Source organism: Salvelinus fontinalis, chromosome 10, assembly GCF_029448725.1.
Source record: "Salvelinus fontinalis isolate EN_2023a chromosome 10, ASM2944872v1, whole genome shotgun sequence".
NCBI classification, from domain to species: Eukaryota; Metazoa; Chordata; class Actinopteri; order Salmoniformes; family Salmonidae; genus Salvelinus; species Salvelinus fontinalis.
This window is the reverse complement of record NC_074674.1, coordinates 3,712,969-3,732,542: the sequence shown is the minus strand read 5'-3', so window position 1 is coordinate 3,732,542 and position 19,574 is coordinate 3,712,969. Positions and strand designations below refer to the sequence as shown.

The following is a 19,574-nucleotide window of genomic DNA, read 5'->3' as shown; positions in this document are numbered from 1 at the left end:
TGCAGATCCTCTCAAGCTCTGTCAGGTTGGATGGGGAACGTCGCGGCACAGCTATTTTCAGGTCTCTCCAGAGATGTTTGATCGGGTTCAAGTCCGGGCTCTGGCTGGGCCACTCATGAACATTCAGAGACTTGTCCCAAGCCACTCCTACATTGTCTTGGCTTTGTGCTTAGGGTCGTTGTCCTGTTGGAAGATGAACCTCAGTCTGAGGTCCTGAGCGCTCTGGAGCAGGTTTTCATCAAGGATCTCTCTGTACTTTGCTCTGTTCATCTTTCCCTCGATCCTGACTAGTCTCCCAGTCCCCGCCGCTGAAAAACATCCCCACAGCATGATGCTGCCACCACCTTGCTTCACTGGGATGATGCCAGGTTTCCTACAGAAGTGACGCTTGGCATTAAGGCCAAAGAGTTTAATCTTGGTTTCATAATAGCAGATAATCTTGTTTCTCATGGTCTGAGAGTCCTTTAGGTGCCCTTTGGTAAACTCCAGTGGGCCTTCATGTGCCTTTTACTGAGGAGTGGCTTCTGTTTGGCCACTCTACCATAAAGGCCTGATTGGTGGAGTGCTGCAGAGGTGGTTGTCCTCATGGAAGGTTCTCCCATCTCCACAGAGGAACTCTGGAGCTCTGTCAGAGTGACCATTGGGTTCTTGGTCACCTCCCTGACCAATTCCCTTCTCCCCCGATTGCTCAGTTTGGCCAGACAGCCAGCTCTAGGAAGAGTCTTGGTAGTTCCAAACATCTTCCATCAAAGAATAATGAAGGCCACTGTGTTCTTGGGGACCTTCAATGCTGCAGAAATGTTTTGGTACCCTTCCCCAGATCTGTGCCTCGACACAATTCTGTCTCGGGGGCTCTACGGACAATTCCTTCGACCTCACGGCTTGGTTTTTGCTCTGACATGCACTGTCAACACTGGGACCTTATATAGACAGGTGTGTGTCTTTCCAAATCATGTCCAATCAATTAAATTTAACACAGGTGGACTCCAATCAAGTTGTGGAAACATCTCAAGGATGATCAATGGAAACAGGATGCACCTGAGCTCAATTTTGAGTCTCATAGCAAAGGCTCTGAATACTTATTTAAATATTACAGTACAGTTTATTTAAAGGTATTTCTGTTTTTGATATTGAATAAATTAGCAAAAAATTCTAAAAACTTGTTTTTGCTTTGTAATTATGTAGTATTGTGTGTAGATTGATGAAGAAATAAATGTATTTAATCAATTTTAGAAGAAGCCTGTAATGTAACAACATATGGAAAGAGGGAAGGGGCCTGAATATTTTCCGAATGCACTGTGTGTTGACAAATACAGGCTGAAAATAAATTACGTCAGGATTTACTCTATACTACTACACTGAACAACAATATAAACGCAACACGTGTTGGACCATGTTGTTTCATGAGCTGAAATAAAATATCCCAGTTTATTTCGCTCAAATTTTGTGCACACATTTTATTACATCACTGTTAGGGAGCATTTCTCCTTTGACAAGATAATCCATCCGCCTGACAGTTGTGGCATATCAAGAAGCTGATTAACAGCATGATCATTACACAGGTGCATATTGTGCTGGGGACAATATAAGGTCACTCTAAAATATGCAGTTTTGTCACACAACACAATGCCACAGATGTCTCAAGTTTCGAGGGAACTTGCAATTGGCATACTGACTGCAGGAATGTCCAGCAGAGCTGTTGCCAAAGAATTGAAAGTTAATTTCTATAACATAAGCCACCTCCATTGTTGTTTTAGAGAATTTGGCAGTACGTGCAGCTGGCCTCACAACCGCAGACCACGTGTATGGCGTTGTGTGGGCAAGCGGTTTGCTGATGTCAACGTTGTGAACAGAGTGCACCATGGTGGCGAGATCCTGAGGCCCATTGTTGTGCTATTCATCCACCACCATCACCTCATGTTTCATCATGATAAAACACAGCCCCATGTCGCAAGGATCTGTACAGAATTCCTGGAAGCTGAAAATGTCCTAATTCTTCCATGGCCTACATACTCACCAGACATGTCACCCGTTGAGCATGTTTGGGACGCTCTGGATCGACGTGTTCGACAGCGTGTTCCAGTTCCCTCCAATATCCAGCAACTTCGCACAGCCATTGAAGAGGAGTGGGACAACATTCCACAGGCCACAATCAACATCCTGATCAACTCTATGCGAAGAAGATGTGTCACGCTGCATGAGGCAAATGTTTTCTGATCCACACCTCTACCTTTCTTGGGGTGATTGTGGAGGCCAGGTCATCTGATGCAGCACTCCATCACTCTCCTTCTTGGTCAAATAGGCCTTACATAGCCTGGAGGTGTGTTTTGGGTCATTGTCCTGTTGAAAAACAAATGATAGTCCCACTAAGCGCAAACCTGATAGGATGGCGTATCGCTGCAGAATGCTGTGGTAGCCATGCTGGTTAATGTGCCTTGAATTGTGCCTTGAACCCCCACACCATCCCACCTCCTCCTTCATGCTTCACAATGGGAACCACACATGCAGAGACCAGCGGTTGGAACCAAAGATCTCAAATTTGGACTCATCAGACCAAAGGACAGATTTCCACGGGTCTAATGTCCACTGCTCGTGTTTCTTGGCCCAAACAAGTCTCTTATTATTGGTGTTCTTTAGTAGTGGTTTCTTTGCAGCAATTTGACCACAAAGGCCTGATTCATGGAGTCTCCTCTGAACAGTTGATGTTGAGATGTGTCTGTTACTTGAACTCTGTGAAGCATTTATTTGAGCTGAGGTGCAGTCAACTCTAATGAACTTATCTTCTGCAGCAGAGGTAACTCCGGGTCTTCCTTTCCTGTGGCGGTCCTCATGAGAGCCAGTTTCATCATAGCGCTTGATGGTTTTTGTGACTGCACTTGAAGAAACTTTAAAAGTTCTTTAAATGTTCCGTATTGACTGACCTTCATGTCTTAAAGTAATGATGGACTGCCGCTTCTCTTAGCTTATTTGAGCTGTTCTTGCCATCATACGGACTTGGTCTATTTCCAAATAGGGCTATCTTCTATATACCAACCCTACCTGGTCACAACACAACTGATTGGCTCAAACGCATTAAGAAAGAAAGACTTTTAACAAGGCACACCTGTTAATTGAAATGTATTCCAGGTGACTACCTCACAAAGATGGTTGAGAGAATGCCAAGCGTGTGCAAAGCTGTCAAGACAAAGGGTGGCTACTTTGAAGAATCTCAAATATAAAATATATTTGGATTTGTTAAACAGTTTTTTGGTTACTACATATTTATTCTATTTTTATTTCACCTTTATTTAACCAGGTAGGCTAGTTGAGAACAAGTTCTCATTTACCACTGCAACCTGGCCAAGATAAAGCAAAGCAGTGTGACACAAACAACAACACAGAGTTGCACATGGAATAAACAAACATACAGTCAATAATACAATAGATAAAGTATATACACAGTGTGTTCAAATGAGGTAGGATAAGGGAGGTAAGGCAATAAATAGGCCATAGTGAAGAAATAATTACAATATAGCAATTAAACACTGGAGTGATAGATGTGCAGAAGATGAGTGTGCAAGTAGAGATACTGAGGTGCGAAGGAGCAAAAAAATAAAATAACAGTATGGGGATGAGGTAGTTGGATGGGCTATTTACAGATGGACTATGTACAGGTGCAGTGATCTGTGAGCTGCTCTGACAGCTGGGGCTTAAAGTTAGTGAGAGAGATATGAGTCTCCAGCTTCAGGGATTTTTGCAGTTCGTTCCAGTCATTGGCAGCAGAGAACTGGAAGGAAAGGCGGCCAAAGGAGGAATTGGCTTTGGGGATGACCAGTGAAATATACGTGCTGGAACGCGTGCTACGGGTGGGTGCTGCTTTGGTGACCAGTGAGCTGAGATAAGGCGGGGCTTTACCTAGCAAAGACATATAGATGACCTGGAGCCAGTGGGTTTGGCGACGAATATGAAGCGAGACCCAGTCAACGAGAGCATACAGGTCGCAGTGGTGGTAGTATATGGGGCTTTGGTGATAAAACGGATGGCACTGTGATAGACTGCATCCAATTTGCTGAGTAGAGTGTTGGAGGATATTTTGTAAATTACATCGCCGAAGTCAAGGATCGGTAGGATAGTCAGTTTTACGAGGGTATGTTTGGCAGCATGAGTGAAGGATGCTTTGTTGCGAAATAGGATGCCAATTATAGATTTAATTTAGGATTGGAGATGCTTAATGTGAGTCTGGAAGGAGAGTTTACAGTCTAACCAGACACCTAGGTATTTGTAGTTGGCCGCATATACTAAGTCAGAACCGTCCAGAGTAGTGATGCTGGACGTGCAGGCAGGTGTGGGCAGCGATCAGTTGAAGAGCATTCATTTAGTTTTACTTGCATTTAAGAGCAGTTGGAGGCCACGGAAGGAGAGTTGTATGGCATTGAAGCTCGTCTGGAGGTTAGTTAACCAAGTGTCCAAAGAAGGGCCAGAAGTATACAGAATGGTGTCGTCTGCGTAGAGGTGGATCAGAGAATCACCTGATTACATGTGTTATTTCATAGTTTTGATGTCCTCACTATTATTCTACAATGTAGAAAATAGTAAAAATAAAGAAAAACCCTTGAGGTGTGTCCAAACCTTTGACTGTTACTTTATATACTTTTTCTATAATCCACTGCACATTACATTTTTCATAGGCTCATGGACCTGATGAGCCCCGCGGGTCTACGGTTGCCCATCCCTGCAAAGGACTGGATTGATTATACGTAATCTGTCAACAAAAAAAACATAAGAAAATAAGAAACATAAAAAAAGAATTTAAAAAAAGAAACATCTCTCTCTGTACAACTAACAGGAAGCCTACTGTAGTCTGAACTGTGGATACATGTGAGCACGAGGTGGCCGTCATCGGACCCTCCCCCTGCGTGTCCACAGACCAGTCTGCACTCTAGCAAACCCTCCCACTTCAAACAACACTGGCAGTACTAGCACGGATCCCTCCTGTTCCCACACGCAAATTCCATTTTCACACCGGCTGCCTACTCCAGGCATGGCTGACGGCTGTACCCAGTCATGGCACTGCGACATTACACCCTCGACTTCAACCTCTCAGCGCCAGGTAAATGACACACACCGGCATTAGGCTACGAACGGTTGCTGCATAACAGAACATGGGAGTCATTAGCTATCATTTCCCTTTGCGCATGTACTTTATGCTAGCTAACGTTAGCTAGCTAACTAATCGTTGTCAGTACGCGCAGTCTGTCCAATATATACTAATCATACAATTATGATATGCACGATTAGTGCTTTTTTTCGCGGAGGACGTATGTAATAACGTGCTGAGTAATATTGATCTAGTTAAATGTCGTCCGCTATCTTGATGGCATAATTCCAAATCAGACATTGCTGGTTGCCAGCAACATGACTTGCAGGCGGGTAATATGACCTTTTGTGCAGTTGCTAGTTAGGTTAGCAAAGGTATCTCATCTGTCTGCTGCTGCGCCTGTCTGCGTCATATATGATTGGTTTTAATGGACAGGCAGGCTTGACTAGCTAGCTAATTAGCATAGCAATGTTGACTTTGTTTATTGATGAGGCTATAGCCATCTCAAGTTGGTCACACTTTTTTTTTATTCATAAGGTCCTAGTGGCCAATTATTAGTCTGATATCTATAGTATATGCACTCACGGTAAAATAGCAAACAAGCAGAATTTGCAAGTTAAATTAGCAAGGCTACTGCCATTTATTTTTAGCATGTTGCTGCATAGCCAACTGTCTGGTCGAACGTTAAGGTACACAGACAAGACATGAAGAACATAGTTATCTAGCTTATTATTTTACATTTCTGGTGGTTGTTACAAGGTAGCTACAGTTTGTGTGTGCAGTAAGTGCAACCCTGTCTCTCCTTTAGCTAGCTAGATATTACCTTCTTAACAGGCTTAATTTATTTACCATTTAATGGTGATTATGTCTGAAACAGGAATTTCAAACAGGGGAGGGTATGGTGTTGTGTTAATTATTGTGTTGTCACCCTAGAAATGCCCCTCCCCCTTTTCTGTTTAGCAGACTGTCCAACGACTGTGCATGGGCTGCAGTCTATATTTCAAGAACAGGAAATGACAGAGACTGTCCATGACACTGAGGGACATGGATATCTTGCTACCTTCATTGGCAAGAATGGCAGGTAGGCACCAGTTACATCAACACTGTCATCATTATTTATGTTCTTACCAACATATTTTGTAGAATTAATCTAATGTTCATGAATTAGGCCTAGTGTGTGTTCGCTTTTCAAAAACCCGAAGTGCTACATTAAAAACATAAATATTTTTTTAACATTTTAAATGTATCCTTTATTTAACTAGGCAAGTCAGTTAAGAACAAATTCTTATTTACAATGACGGCCTACCCCGGCTAAACCTGGACGACGCTGGGCCAATTGTGCGCTGCCCTATGGGATTCCCAATCACGGCCGGTTGTGATACAACCTGGATTCAAACCAGGGACTGTAGTGATGCTTCTTGCACTGAGATGCAGTGCCTTAGGCTCCCGAGTGGTGCAGCGTTTCTAACTTGATGATAATATTGATGATAATAATAATAAGAACAAGTAATACAGCACATGAGACGCACAACACACTATGAAGACAGTCAGGTCAGACAGATTCAGCAGGGTATGGTGCTTTAGGTACACGTTAAAAGCATGTACAGTATGCACATCCATAGTACCCTTACATATACTGTACAATACATTTTGTATTCATTATGGATCCCCATTAGGCAACAGCTGCCAAGGCAACAGCTACTCATCCTGGGGTCCTCAGGTCACTACTCTACTACCACATATCTACAATACAAAATCCATGTGTGTGTTAGCGTGTGTGTGTGTCTCTTCACAGTCCCCTCTGTTCCATAAGGTGTATTTTTTAAATCTGTTTTGTAAATCTGATTCTACTGCTTGCGTCAGTTACCTGATGTGGAATAGAGTTCCATGTAGCCATGCCTCTATATAGTACTGTGTGCCTCCAATAGTCTGTTCTGCACTTAGGTATTCTGGTGGCATGTCTTGTGGGGTATGCATTGGTGTCTGAGCTGTGTGCTAGTAGTTTAAACAGACAGCTCGGTGCATTCAGCATGTCAATACTTCTTACAAAAACAATTAGTGATGAAGCCAATCTCTCCTCTACTTTGAGCCATGAGAGATTGACATGCATATTATTAATGTTAGCTCTGTGTACTTTTTAAGGGTCAGCCGTGCTGCTTTGTTTTGAGCCAATTGAGCAAAGTCCTTCTTTGTGGCACCTGACCACACGACTGAACAGTAGTCCAGGTGCAACAAAACTAGGGACTGTAGGACCTGCCTTGTTGATGGTGTTGTTAAGGCAGATCAGCACTTTATTATACACAGACTTCTCCCCATCTTAGCTACTGTTGCGTCAACATGTTTTGACCATGACTGTTTACAATCCAGACTAACTCCAGGCCGTTTAGTCACATTTCCACTTTATTCATTACAATATTTAGTTGAGGTTTAGTGAATGATTTGTCTCAAATACAATGCTTTTAGTTTTTGAAATATTTAGGACTAACTTATTTCTTGCCACCATTCTGAAACTGACTGCAGCTCTTTAAGTGTTGCAGTAATTTAACTCGCTGTAGTAGCTGACGAGTATAGTGTTGAGTCATCTGCCTCCATAGACACTCTTGCTTTACTCAAAGCCAGTGGCATGTCATTAGTAATGATTTTAAAACGTATGGGACCTAGACAGGTGCTCAGGGGAAATGCGGATTCTACCTGGATTGTTTTGGAGAGGCTTCCATTGAAGAACACCCTCTGTGTTCTGTTAGACAGCTAAATCTTTATCCATAATATAGCAGGGGGTGTAAAGCCGTAAGACATGTGTTTATCCAGCAGCGGACTATGATCGGTAATGTCAAAAGCTGCACTGAAGTCTAACAAAACAACTCCTACAATCTTTTTATCGTCGATTTCTCAGCCAATCATAAGTCATTTGTGTAAGTGCCGTGTTTGTTGAATGTCCTTCCCTATAAGTGTGCTGAAAGTCTGGCGTCAATTTGTTCACTGTAAAATAGCATTGTATCTGGTCAAACACCATTTTTTTTGTAACAGGCTGATTGGTCAGCTATTTAAGCCAGTAAAGGGGGCTTTACTATTCTTTGTCAGCGGAATTCGTTTTGCTTCCCTCCAGGCCTGAGGGCACACACTTTCTTGTAGGCATAGATTGAAGACATGGCAAATAGGAGTGTCAATATCTTCCACTATTATCCTCAGTAATTTTCAATCCAGTTGTCAGACCCAGGTAGCTTGTCATTGTTGATAGAGAACAATCATTTGTTCACCTCTTCCACTCTCACTTTACATAATTCAAAATTACAACGCTTGTCAGTCAAACTTTGTTCAGTTATACTTGGATGTGTAGTGTCGGCGTTTGTTGCTGGCATGTCATGCCTAAGTTTGCTGATCTTGTCAATGTAAAAAATCATTAAAGTAGTTGGCAATGTCAGTGGGTTTTGTGATGAATGAGCTATCTGATTCAATGAATGATGGAGCTGAGTTTGCCTTTTCGCCCAAAATTTTATTTACGGTGCTCCAAAGCTTTTTACTATCATTCTTTTATATAATTTATCTTTGTTTCATAGTATAATTTTTTACTTTTTATTCAGTTTAGTCACACGATTTCTCAATTTGAAGTACGTTTGCCAATTGTGTAGCCAGACTTATTTGCCATTTCTTTTGCCTCATCCCTCTCAACCATACAGTTTTTCAATTCCTCATCAATCCACAGGGATTTAAGTTTTTACAGCCATTTTCTTAATGGGTGCGTGCTTATTAGTAGCTGGAATAAGCAATTTCATAAATGTGTCACGTGCAGCGTCTGGTTGCTCCTCATTACACACCACCGACCAGCAAATATTCTTTACATCATCAACATAGGAATCACTACAAAACTTATTGTATGACCTCTTATACACTATATTAGGCCCAGCCTTTGGAACTTTGGTTTCCCTAGATATTGCTACTATAAGGTGATCACTACATCCGATGGATTTGGATACTGCTTTAAAGCAGATTTCTGCAGAATTAGTGACGATGTAATCAATACATCTTGATTTCATTCCTGTGCTGTTTTTGTAAATACCCTGGTAGGTTGACTGATAACATTTGGTATTTATTAGGAGCCCCATTAGCCGCTGCAAAAGCATCAGCTACTCTTCCTGGGGTCTACGTCAAACATGGCATAATACATAGTACAGAACATTATTAGTCAAGACTGAAACGCATACATTTAAAACGTCACACACAGCCTACATATCAGTATAGTATCAGTCTCTTCAGTCGCCTTACGAGAATAGGCTTTAGGTGAGGCAGATGAACCTGTAGCCATATTACGTCCGCATCATCTGACATGAGATCCTTGCTACCGTCAGTCTCTTAAGCAGTTCGCTATGTTGGAGATAATCCTGGAACCCCTGCGGTCAGGGTGAATCCCATCTCTTTTAAAGAGTTTTGGTTGCTCTCACAGGAAGTCAAAATTGTCACAAAAGGAGACATTTGTGTTTTTGGAGAGCTTCAGGAACTCGTTTAGGGCAGCGAGGCGGCTGTAACGCTCCAAACCCCTTCTATAGCACGGCTGGGGACCAGAGATGACTGGTCTCTTCCCTGTGCAAAGAAGGGTGTTCAAGAGGATGTTGTAGTCCTTCTTCAGTTCCTCGGATTGCTGAAAGCCTGAACCAGGTTGCAGGCACTGGTTACAGATTGATGTTTTTTTTGAGTGGGCAGCTTGATGAAAGCCAGTCAACATTTAGGTTGCCCAGAAAATATACCTCTCTGTTTATCACATACATTATCAAGCATTTCACACACATTATCCAGATACTGACTGTTAGCACTTGGTGGTCTATAGCAGCTTCCCACAAGAATGGGCTTTAGGTGAGGCAGGTGAGCCTGTAGCCATGTTAAATACTGTTGAAGTAATATGAGATCCTACCTAAGCTTAACACCGCCCCCATTTGCATTTCTGTTTTTTTCTGTAGATGTTATAACTAGGGTTGCACATTTTGGGGAATATTCAGAGGTGGAAACCTTCCCTGGGAATTTACAGGAATATATGGGAAATAATGGAAATATATGTACATTAATATTAATACCATTTATATGTTGATGTCTTTTGCATTGGATATATTTACCATATCATATGAGACAGAAAAATAAACCTTTTACCTTATGTCTCATAAGTAGACATAATTGCAAATGATTAAATCCTTCCAATCGAAATAAAACAATTTAGTTACAAATTGAACTTAAATTAAATGAGTTGACTCTTCACATGGGATGATTTCACTGAACAACAAAAGAAAGGGAATATTGAATGATCCCCACTGATCCATTGCATCTCCCAAAAATGTTTTCAACATCTGTAAAATGATAGTCTAGCAGCTAAATCTTTGGTTGTCTTCCTCTCAGGCTTCCATGTCTTCTCCCAGGACCTCCTCAATGTTCACCTCTTAAACATCAGACTCTGAGGCGTCATCTTCACTGTCACTTTCCAATCTTGTTGAGGATGGCTCGCTGTCAGGCTCAAAAAGCCTCAAATTTGCCCGGGTGGCCCAAAAACATTCAGCCCTTGTATTGGTCAGCCTGTTGCGTGCTTTGGTGTGTGTGTACCAGATCAATGTGGGGCTATATACAGGGAGTACCAGAACAATGTGGCTCTATATACAGGGAGTACCAGATCAATGTGGAGCTATATACAGGGAGTACCAGATCAATGTGGAGCTATATACAGGGAGTACCAGTACCAGATCAATGTGGAGCTATATACAGGGAGTACCAGATCAATGTGGAGCTATATACAGGGAGTACCAGAACAATGTGGAGCTATATACAGGGAGTACCAGATCAATGTGGAGCTATATACAGGGAGTACCAGAACAATGTGGCTCTATATACAGGGAGTACCAGATCAATGTGGAGCTATATTTTATTTTTATTTTTTATTTTTTTATTTTACCGTTATTTAACCAGTTAAGTTGACTGAGAACACGTTCTCATTTGCAGCAACGACCTGGGGAATAGTTACAGGGGAGAGGAGGGGGATGAATGAGCCAATTGTAAACTGGGGATTATTAGGTGACCATGATGGTTTGAGGGTCAGATTGGGAATTTAGCCAGGACACCGGGGTTAACACCCCTACTCTTACAATAAGTGCCATGGGATCTTTAATGACCTCAGAGAGTCAGGACACCCGTTTAACGTCCCATCCGAAAGACGGCACCCTACACAGGGCAGTGTCCCCAATCACTGCCCTGGGGCATTGGGATATTTTTTAGACCAGAGGAAAGAGTGCCTCCTACTGGCCCTCCAACACCACTTCCAGCAGCATCTGGTCTCCCATCCAGGGACTGACCAGGACCAACCCTGCTTAGCTTCAGAAGCAAGCCAGCAGTGGTATGCAGGGTGGTATACAGGGAGTACCAGATCAATGTGGAGCTACATACAGGGAGTACCAGATCAATGTGGAGCTATATACAGGGAGTACCAGTACCAGATCATAGTGCAGAGGTACTTGAGGTAGATATGTACTGGAAGGCAGGGTAAAGTGTCTAGGCATCAGGAGAGATAATAATAAGGTACTTGAGGTAGATAGGTACTTGAGGTAGATATGTACTGGAAGGCAGGGTAAAGTGTTTAGGCATCAGGAGAGATAATAATAAGGTACTTGAGGTAGATATGTACTTGAAGGCAGGGTAAAGTGTCTAGGCATCAGGAGAGATAATAATAAGGTATTTGAGGTAAATATGTACATGAAGGCAGGGTAAAGTGTTTAGGCATCAGGAGAGATAATAATAAGGTACTTGAGGTAGATATGTACTTGAAGGCAGGGTAAAGTGTCTAGGCATCAGGAGAGATAATAATAAGGTATTTGAGGTAAATATGTACATGAAGGCAGGGTAAAGTGTCTAGGCATCAGGAGAGAATAATAATAATAAGGTATTTGAGGTAGATATGTACTAGAAGGCAGGGTAAAGTGTCTAGGCATCAGGAGAGATAATAATAAGGTACTTGAGGTAGATATGTACTTGAAGGCAGGGTAAAGTGTCTAGGCATCAGGAGAGATAATAATAAGGTATTTGAGGTAGATATGTACTAGAAGGCAGGGTAAAGTGTCTAGGCATCAGGAGAGATAATAATAAGGTATTTGAGGTAGATATGTACTGGAAGGCAGGGTAAAGTGTCTAGGCATCAGGAGAGATAATAATAAGGTATTTGAGGTAGATATGTACTAGAAGGCAGGGTAAAGTGACTATGCATCAGGAGAGATGATGATGATAATAATACAAGTAAAATAAAGAAGCAGAAAATGATGTGTGTTTTGTGTTGTAAATGTGTGCGTATGTAGGGTTTGAATGTGTCAGGTTGTCGAGGTTTATGCAAAACAAATGTAGACGGAAGTTGCAAACACTGTAGCTACCCCAAACACTAGCCAGTTCTTAACGGACTTGCCTAGTTAAATAAAGTTACATTACATTTAGAACAATACCCTGACTGGCTAATAAAAACCCCAGGTGTGTTTTAGTGGTCAGACATCCTTTAGGAAGACCATTGATTGGCCAGTTAAGTGTGTCATTGGTACCACAATGGCTCACGTTCAAATGAACGCATAGTTCTTTAGTGGCTTTGTTTATCGGATGTAAGGGCTTTGGCGCTTCCTGTTTTGTGTGTGTGTGGTGAGTGGTAAACACTGCCGGTTGGCCATTGTGTGGGCCTAAGCCTGCATGAATATACCCGCAGCAACACCACACATTTTGGGTAGAAATGCTCAACCTTCAGCTACCCATTGGCTCTCCACTGAGCTGTCATTAAGCTTAGGTCAATAGGTCACAACCTGTCATGCCATGGCTCTCCACTGAGCTGTCATTAAGCTTAGGTCAATAGGTCACAACCTGTCATGCCATGGCTCTCCACTGAGCTGTCATTAAGCTTAGGTCAATAGGTCACAACCTGTCATGCCATGGCTCTCCACTGAGCTGTCATTAAGCTTAGGTCAATAGGTCACAACCTGTCATGCCATGGCTCTCCTCATGAGCTTTGTGTTGAAGGAGAGCGAAGTGACAGAGAGAAGTTATAGCCTAGATTCAATTCTATGTTTCTCTCAATTTAACTATGTGTATCTTTCTCTGTTTTTGTATGTGTCTCTTCTCAGGTTGGTTATTCTGCGTGTGACCGCCCATGGCCTGCTTACCATTGATCTGCAGTGTTGTGAAGGAGATAACATTGTACAAGTAGAGAATGTAGGTGATGAGAGAAACTTGTCTTCACAATGGACCTGCTTACATCCATACATAAAACAATAACACAAATACAATAACACAAAACACAACAAAAGATCATATTTAAGACCTTCAGAATACCCTAAGTAAGAAATGTTTCCATTAATTAGATACAGTTGGATGTGTTGCTGTATTTCTCACATGCGCCGAATACAACTGGTATAGACTTTACAGTGAAATGCTTGCTTACGAACCTTTCGAACATGTGGTCTCGTAGGCCTTTTTGACATTTAGGATATTTTGCTTAATATATCATTAGAATATGCAAAATAACAAATACGGTATTTGATTTTTCTCTCAGCTTTTGAATACACTGGAAGAGAAGCTGAGAAGTCTCCTACATGGAATCATTAAGAGGGTCAAGAGGTAAGCCTCGAGTGGTGGATGATCTTACGGTAGTGGCCTTGTGTGTTGACTATCTTGTGACTGGACACAAGCTGTAGTGTGAAACGATTACCCTATAAGCCCCTGTCAATATCTCCATGATGGCATCATGAACATGATATCTACCTGGTTATTACTGCATTGTCGGAACTAGAAGCACAAGCATTTAGCTACAATCGCATTAACATCTGCTAACCATGTGTATGTGACAAATAAAATTTGATTTGATTTACCATGTCCCACCTTCCCCAGGCTCCCAGCTCTGACACGAGGTGCAGCTGTTGATCGATACTGGCCCACAGCAGACGGCAGACTGGTGGAGTATGACATAGATCGGGTTGTATATGATGAGGACTCTGCATACCAGAACATAAAGATCATGCACTCACAGCAGTTTGGCAATATCCTGATCCTCAATGGGGATGTTAGTAAGTCAAATATAGCATTCCTACAGGCCTTGATTTTAGATCCATTTTTGTTATGAATTATTCCTCACCTACTGCTACTGTATATTGTTGTAATTATGTTATTTACTTTACTTTTTTAGGTCACTTGTTGTTCAATTTATGTTTCACTTCTGATAACTGAATCTAATAAGATGAACATTTGGCTGGATTTCAATCATGGCATGTGGCTTACTAATCTAATGATATTGTAATATGATTATATGACAGATATGTCAGAGTGAAGAGGCCTACTGTAATGTGATTATATGACAGATCCGTCAGAGTGAAGGGGCCTACTGTAATGTGATTATATGACAGATCTGTCAGAGTGAAGAGGCCTACTGTAATGTGATTATATGACAGATCTGTCAGAGTGAAGAGGCCTACTGTAATGTGATTATATGACAGATCCGTCAGAGTGAAGAGGCCTACTGTAATGTGATTATATGACAGATCTGTCAGAGTGAAGGGGCCTACTGTAATGTGATTATATGACAGATCTGTCAGAGTGAAGTGGCCTACTGTAATGTGATTATATGAAAGATCTGTCAGAGTGAAGGGGCCTACTGTAATATGATTATATGACAGATCTGTCAGAGTGAAGGGGCCTACTGTAATGTGATTATATGACAGATCTGTCAGAGTGAAGGGGCCTACTGTAATATGATTATATGACAGATCTGTCAGAGTGAAGAGGCCTACTGTAATGTGATTATATGACAGATCTGTCAGAGTGAAGGGGCTTACTGTAATGTGATTATATGACAGATCTGTCAGAGTGAAGGGGCCTACTGTAATGTGATTATATGGCAGATCTGTCAGAGAGTGACCTGCCCTACACCCAGGCCATCATGGGCAGAGGGCAAGAGAACTATGCAGGGAAGGAGGTGCTGATCTTAGGAGGCGGCGATGGAGGAATCCTCGCAGAGGCCGTCAAACTCAAGCCAAAGATGATCACCATGGTGGAGATATCCTTTCAGGACCCTGCTTTTCACTTCGCTCAGTTAACATATTGCTTCAGGGATTTGCACCAACAATATTTTAACACTAACCTCTTATGAGCATTTTCTTGAGACGTAGCCCGGTAGGATTATCTGGTCTGTCATCTGTCTTCCCCTGTGCCTGGTTTGTAATGCCTTGACAAAGTGGTTACATCGACCAAATGGTGATTGATGGGTGTAGAACACACATGAGGAAGGCATGTGGAAGTGTTCTGGACAACTTGAAGGGAGAATGTTACCAGGTGAGCAGGACAGTGCTGTCCACTGCACCTCTCCTTAGTTGAGATGGAACGTGTGTCACTTGGATGTTACTACATGGTGTTTCCATAACTACATTTCCCTGCATCCCCTCCATCTCTTCTTATCTCATTCCAGGTGTTGGTAGAGGACTGCGTTCCTGTTCTAAAAAAGTATGTTGAGGAAGGGAAGACGTTTGATTACGTCATCAATGACCTCACAGCGGTCCCCATCTCCACAGCGCCAGAGGAGGGTGAGTGACAAATGCTCTCTCATGGGGTCTTCTTGGACATTCCGTTCTAACGGTGTATGCAATGATGAATACTGGTAGAGCTCTTGTAAAAGACGCACCGCCTTGTACCTCATTGCAAAGAATTGATCTGATTTTAGGATGTGGACAGTGTAATCTTAACATGTTTCGTGAATCGGGGCTTGTATGAAACACTTGCATAATTGGTTGAAAGATGGTTTACTCTGTCTCAGACTCTACATGGGAGTTCCTACAGCTTATCTTGGATCTCTCAATAAAAGTACTGCGTCCTACTGGGAAGTACTTCACACAGGTGAGACCCATATTCACTGAGTGCTTCATACAGTCACCCCACCCTTATGTGGATTTCAGCTCATATTGAAATCACCATCTCTACACATGATTAACTGTCTCGTATATCTTTGTTGTTCATGAGAGACAAGTTTGTCCTAGTGTGATGGGTTTCTTTTGTTGACATTTTTGTCCCCTAATTGCTGTGTGGTCAATGTTTTAACCCCGTGTCATCAGGGTAATAGTGCCAATCTGACTGAGACACTGGCTCTTTATGAGGAGCAGCTGGGAAGGCTCTCATGTCCTGTAGACTTCTCCAAGGAGGTGGTGTGTGTGCCCTCTTATATGGAACTGTATCCTTCAAGGAAAGAGTCTTGCACTTATCAGACACGTCTCCCATTCACGGTCACACAGGCATACTTTCATACATAGACATGTGGTTACTTGTTGTTTACATGGCATTCTCCTTAATGAGCTGACTCAGGTGGGTTTTCTACACCGTTTGGAAGAAGTGAAGAGCCCCCCCGGTCTCCTCCGTACGCTGCCTGCCGGAATGTGAAAACTGTCCACCCCCCCCATTGTCCGCCGTCGCACTGAGGGGAGAGATGACCCCCCCCCCCCCATCTCTACTCACACGGTTTTGTTATCCTTCCATGTCCAACTCTCTCTTAAACCCCTTTTACATCTTAATTGTATAATTTTATGTCTGAACTTACAAGAGATTGTATTTCTGTTAGTTGGATATTTTGAATTGGACTGTTGTTTTTGTTTTTGCGTGTGCCCTCCAGGGAGAGCTGTGGGGCTGACCGTGTAGGGCTACTGCCACTGGTCTAGGGTTTAGACTTCTCTGACTATAGCCTGGTCCCAGACCTGTCTAGGTTTGAGACTTCTCTGACTATAGCCTGGTCCCAGACCTGTCTAGGGTTTAGACTTCTCTGACTATAGCCTGGTTCCAGCTCTGTCTAGGTTTGAGACTTCTCTGACTATAGCCTTGTCCCAGACCTGTCTAGGGTTTAGACTTCTTCTCTGACTATAGCCTGGTCCCAGACCTGTCTAGGGTTTAGACTTCTCTGACTATAGCCTGGTTCCAGACATGTCTAGGGTTTAGACTTCTCTGACTATAGCCTGGTCCCAGACCTTTCTAGGGTTTAGACTTCTTCTCTGACTATAGCCTGGTCCCAGACCTGTCTAGGTTTGAGACTTCTCTGACTATAGCCTGGTCCCAGACCTGTCTAGGGTTTAGACTTCTCTGACTATAGCCTGGTTCCAGACCTGTCTAGGGTTTAGACTTCTCTGACTATAGCCTGGTTCCATACCTGTCTAGGTTTTAGACTTCTCTGACTATAGCCTGGTTCCAGACCTGTCTAGGGTTTAGACTTCTCTGACTATAGCCTGGTTCCAGACCTGTCTAGGGTTTAGACTTCTCTGACTATAGCCTGGTTCCAGACCTGTCTAGGTTTTAGACTTCTCTGACTATAGCCTGGTTCCAGACCTGTCTAGGGTTGAGACTTCTAACTATAGCCTGGTTCCAGACCTGTCTAGGTTTTAGACTTCTCTGACTGTTGTGTAGTTGTCATGCCATACATGTTACATGTTTTATACATAGCAGGGCTACAATTCTCAGAGGAGTTGGCTAAATATCATACAAGTCTGGGACCAGGCTATAGTCGGAGGTCTAAAGCCTAGACAGATCTGGGACCAGTATTTAAACACTTTTGGTACACTTACCCCTCAGGGTGTTGTTACTTTTCAAATTTGACTTAAAAGAGCACCAACATACAATATACTTTTGGGTTGTGATTGTGTGATTGGACATGTGCTCGCCGTAGTTTCAAATGAATGTCTGTGCGTTTGATTGTTTTTCTTCTTTTGTTGTAGCTAACTGGCTTGAGTGTGATTTGATTCCCAGTCATTTCCAAGTGTGACCCTGCCCATTGAGGCTGAAGTGTCCAAATGTGTTTTTCAAAGGGAAAAAGGCCCTCCTTTGTGGCGGTTTCTTGCTTGTACTGCTTTAATGTGAATTGTGTTTTTATTATTTAGCACCTCTAGCTTCTCCTGCTGGATCTTATTTTACATATTCAGTTTAGAATTTTTCTCTAAGTTTGTTTAGTGCATGTGCTGGAAATTTAAATATTTTAATTGAATGTAGCTTCCCATATACACAGTGCAACTTCATGCCTTTGATCAATATTGTGGTGCTTTGTTAAATGTATTTATTTTATATAATTTCACCAAATGCTGTTTTATCCAAAATACTTTTTTGTTCAGCAGTGACTACCTGCTATTAAAAATGAGTTGGAGAAGAAAATGTTTTTCTTGATTCAGAGGAGTATATCAGATATCTTAGCTAGCAGTCACAACTGACAGACAATTTGGGGTTTTCTACTGAAAGTCCAGAATCATACCAATGCAAACATGAAGAGCAAACTCAATACTTTGAATACAGATTTGCTTGCATTTCCCATGTACTTCCTTTTGAAATTCATTCTACCATGAGAAATGTTGATTTCAATAAAACTTCCCCTTTGTTAACACAAACTTCAATCATTTGATTACCCTGCTCCTGATGTCTACGGACGCTGTAAAATTGTGTCCTTAGTTTTTTATTCGAGGTGTAGAGAACCAATCAAGTTATCTACCAACCACATGATGATGTTGTAGTAGACACTCTTATCCAGTGACTTACAGGAGCAATTAGGGTTAAGTGCCTTGCTCAAGGGCACATCGGCAGATGTTTCACCTGGTCCGCTCAGGGATTCAAACCAGCAACCTTTTTGTTACTGACCCAATGCTCTTAATCACTAAGCTACCTGCTGAATGTGCTGATCAAGCTGCTGAAATGACACTTCCAACCTGGAGCAATGCTTGTATTCTGGGAAGCTGCTGTATACACCTAATAAGATTGCAATTTTAATTGCAACATTACACCACAGCGCACACACCTGTGTGTGTCGTCACAACTCTTTCCTCTCTGTTTTAACTGTATTTGCCCCACCTTTCCTGCATCTTTCCCCTAGATCGGTCTTTTGTGGCGCCATGAATAAAGCATTTGACATTGTTCAATTTGTATTGGGAGTTTTTAGCATATTGTACTGTGTTTGTGTTTTGTCTCTGTGTAGAACCTGAATGACCAATTCTCAGGTAACATCATTTTGGAAGAGTACACCGCTGGATAAGTCTAGCCATGAAGGTAAACATCACGTTCCCAAGACTTTTGGGAGAAAATCATTCACCATCATTAGCCCTTCTGATGTGGGCTCTCTGCCGGTGGTGAACTAATCATGTCTCAATACAGAACCAGTCAAAAGTTTGAACACAACTACTCATTCAATGGTTTTTATTTATTTTTACTATTTTCTATATTGTAGAATAATTGTGAAGACATCAAAACTATGAAATAACACATTTGGAATCATCTAGTAACCAAAAAAGTTTAAAACAAATCGAAATATATGTTGTATTTCAGATCCTTCAAAGTAGCCACCCTTTGTCTTGATGACAGCTTTGCACACTCTTGGCTTTCTCTCAGCCAGCTTCACCTGGAATGCTTTTCCAACAGTCTTGAAGGAGTTTCCACATATGCTGAGCACTTGTTGGTTGCTTTTCCTTCACTCTGCGGTCCAAATGATCTCAATTGG

The 19,574-nt window shown here is 42.1% G+C and overlaps 1 protein-coding gene across 3 annotated transcripts; it reads left to right on the top strand.

Annotated features, from left to right (window-relative positions):
• Nucleotides 1–4,909: 4,909 nt before the first annotated feature.
• Nucleotides 4,910–18,994, top strand: LOC129863414 (spermine synthase-like). 3 transcript variants are annotated; one of them, XM_055935385.1, is made up of 11 exons: nt 4,910–5,089; nt 6,041–6,158; nt 13,201–13,288; nt 13,629–13,693; nt 13,964–14,139; nt 14,971–15,127; nt 15,313–15,400; nt 15,534–15,648; nt 15,879–15,958; nt 16,174–16,289; nt 16,421–18,994. In XM_055935385.1, the coding sequence occupies exons 1-11, from the start codon at nt 5,044–5,046 to the stop codon at nt 16,449–16,451; spliced, it is 1,080 nt and encodes a 359-aa protein (XP_055791360.1). In that variant the 5' UTR covers nt 4,910–5,043; the 3' UTR covers nt 16,452–18,994. The 3 variants fall into 3 exon arrangements, with proteins under 3 accessions (XP_055791360.1, XP_055791358.1, XP_055791359.1); XM_055935383.1 differs by having other exon boundaries at nt 6,011–6,158; XM_055935384.1 differs by having other exon boundaries at nt 4,911–5,089; nt 6,038–6,158.
• The last annotated feature ends 580 nt before the right edge of the window (nt 18,995–19,574 follow it).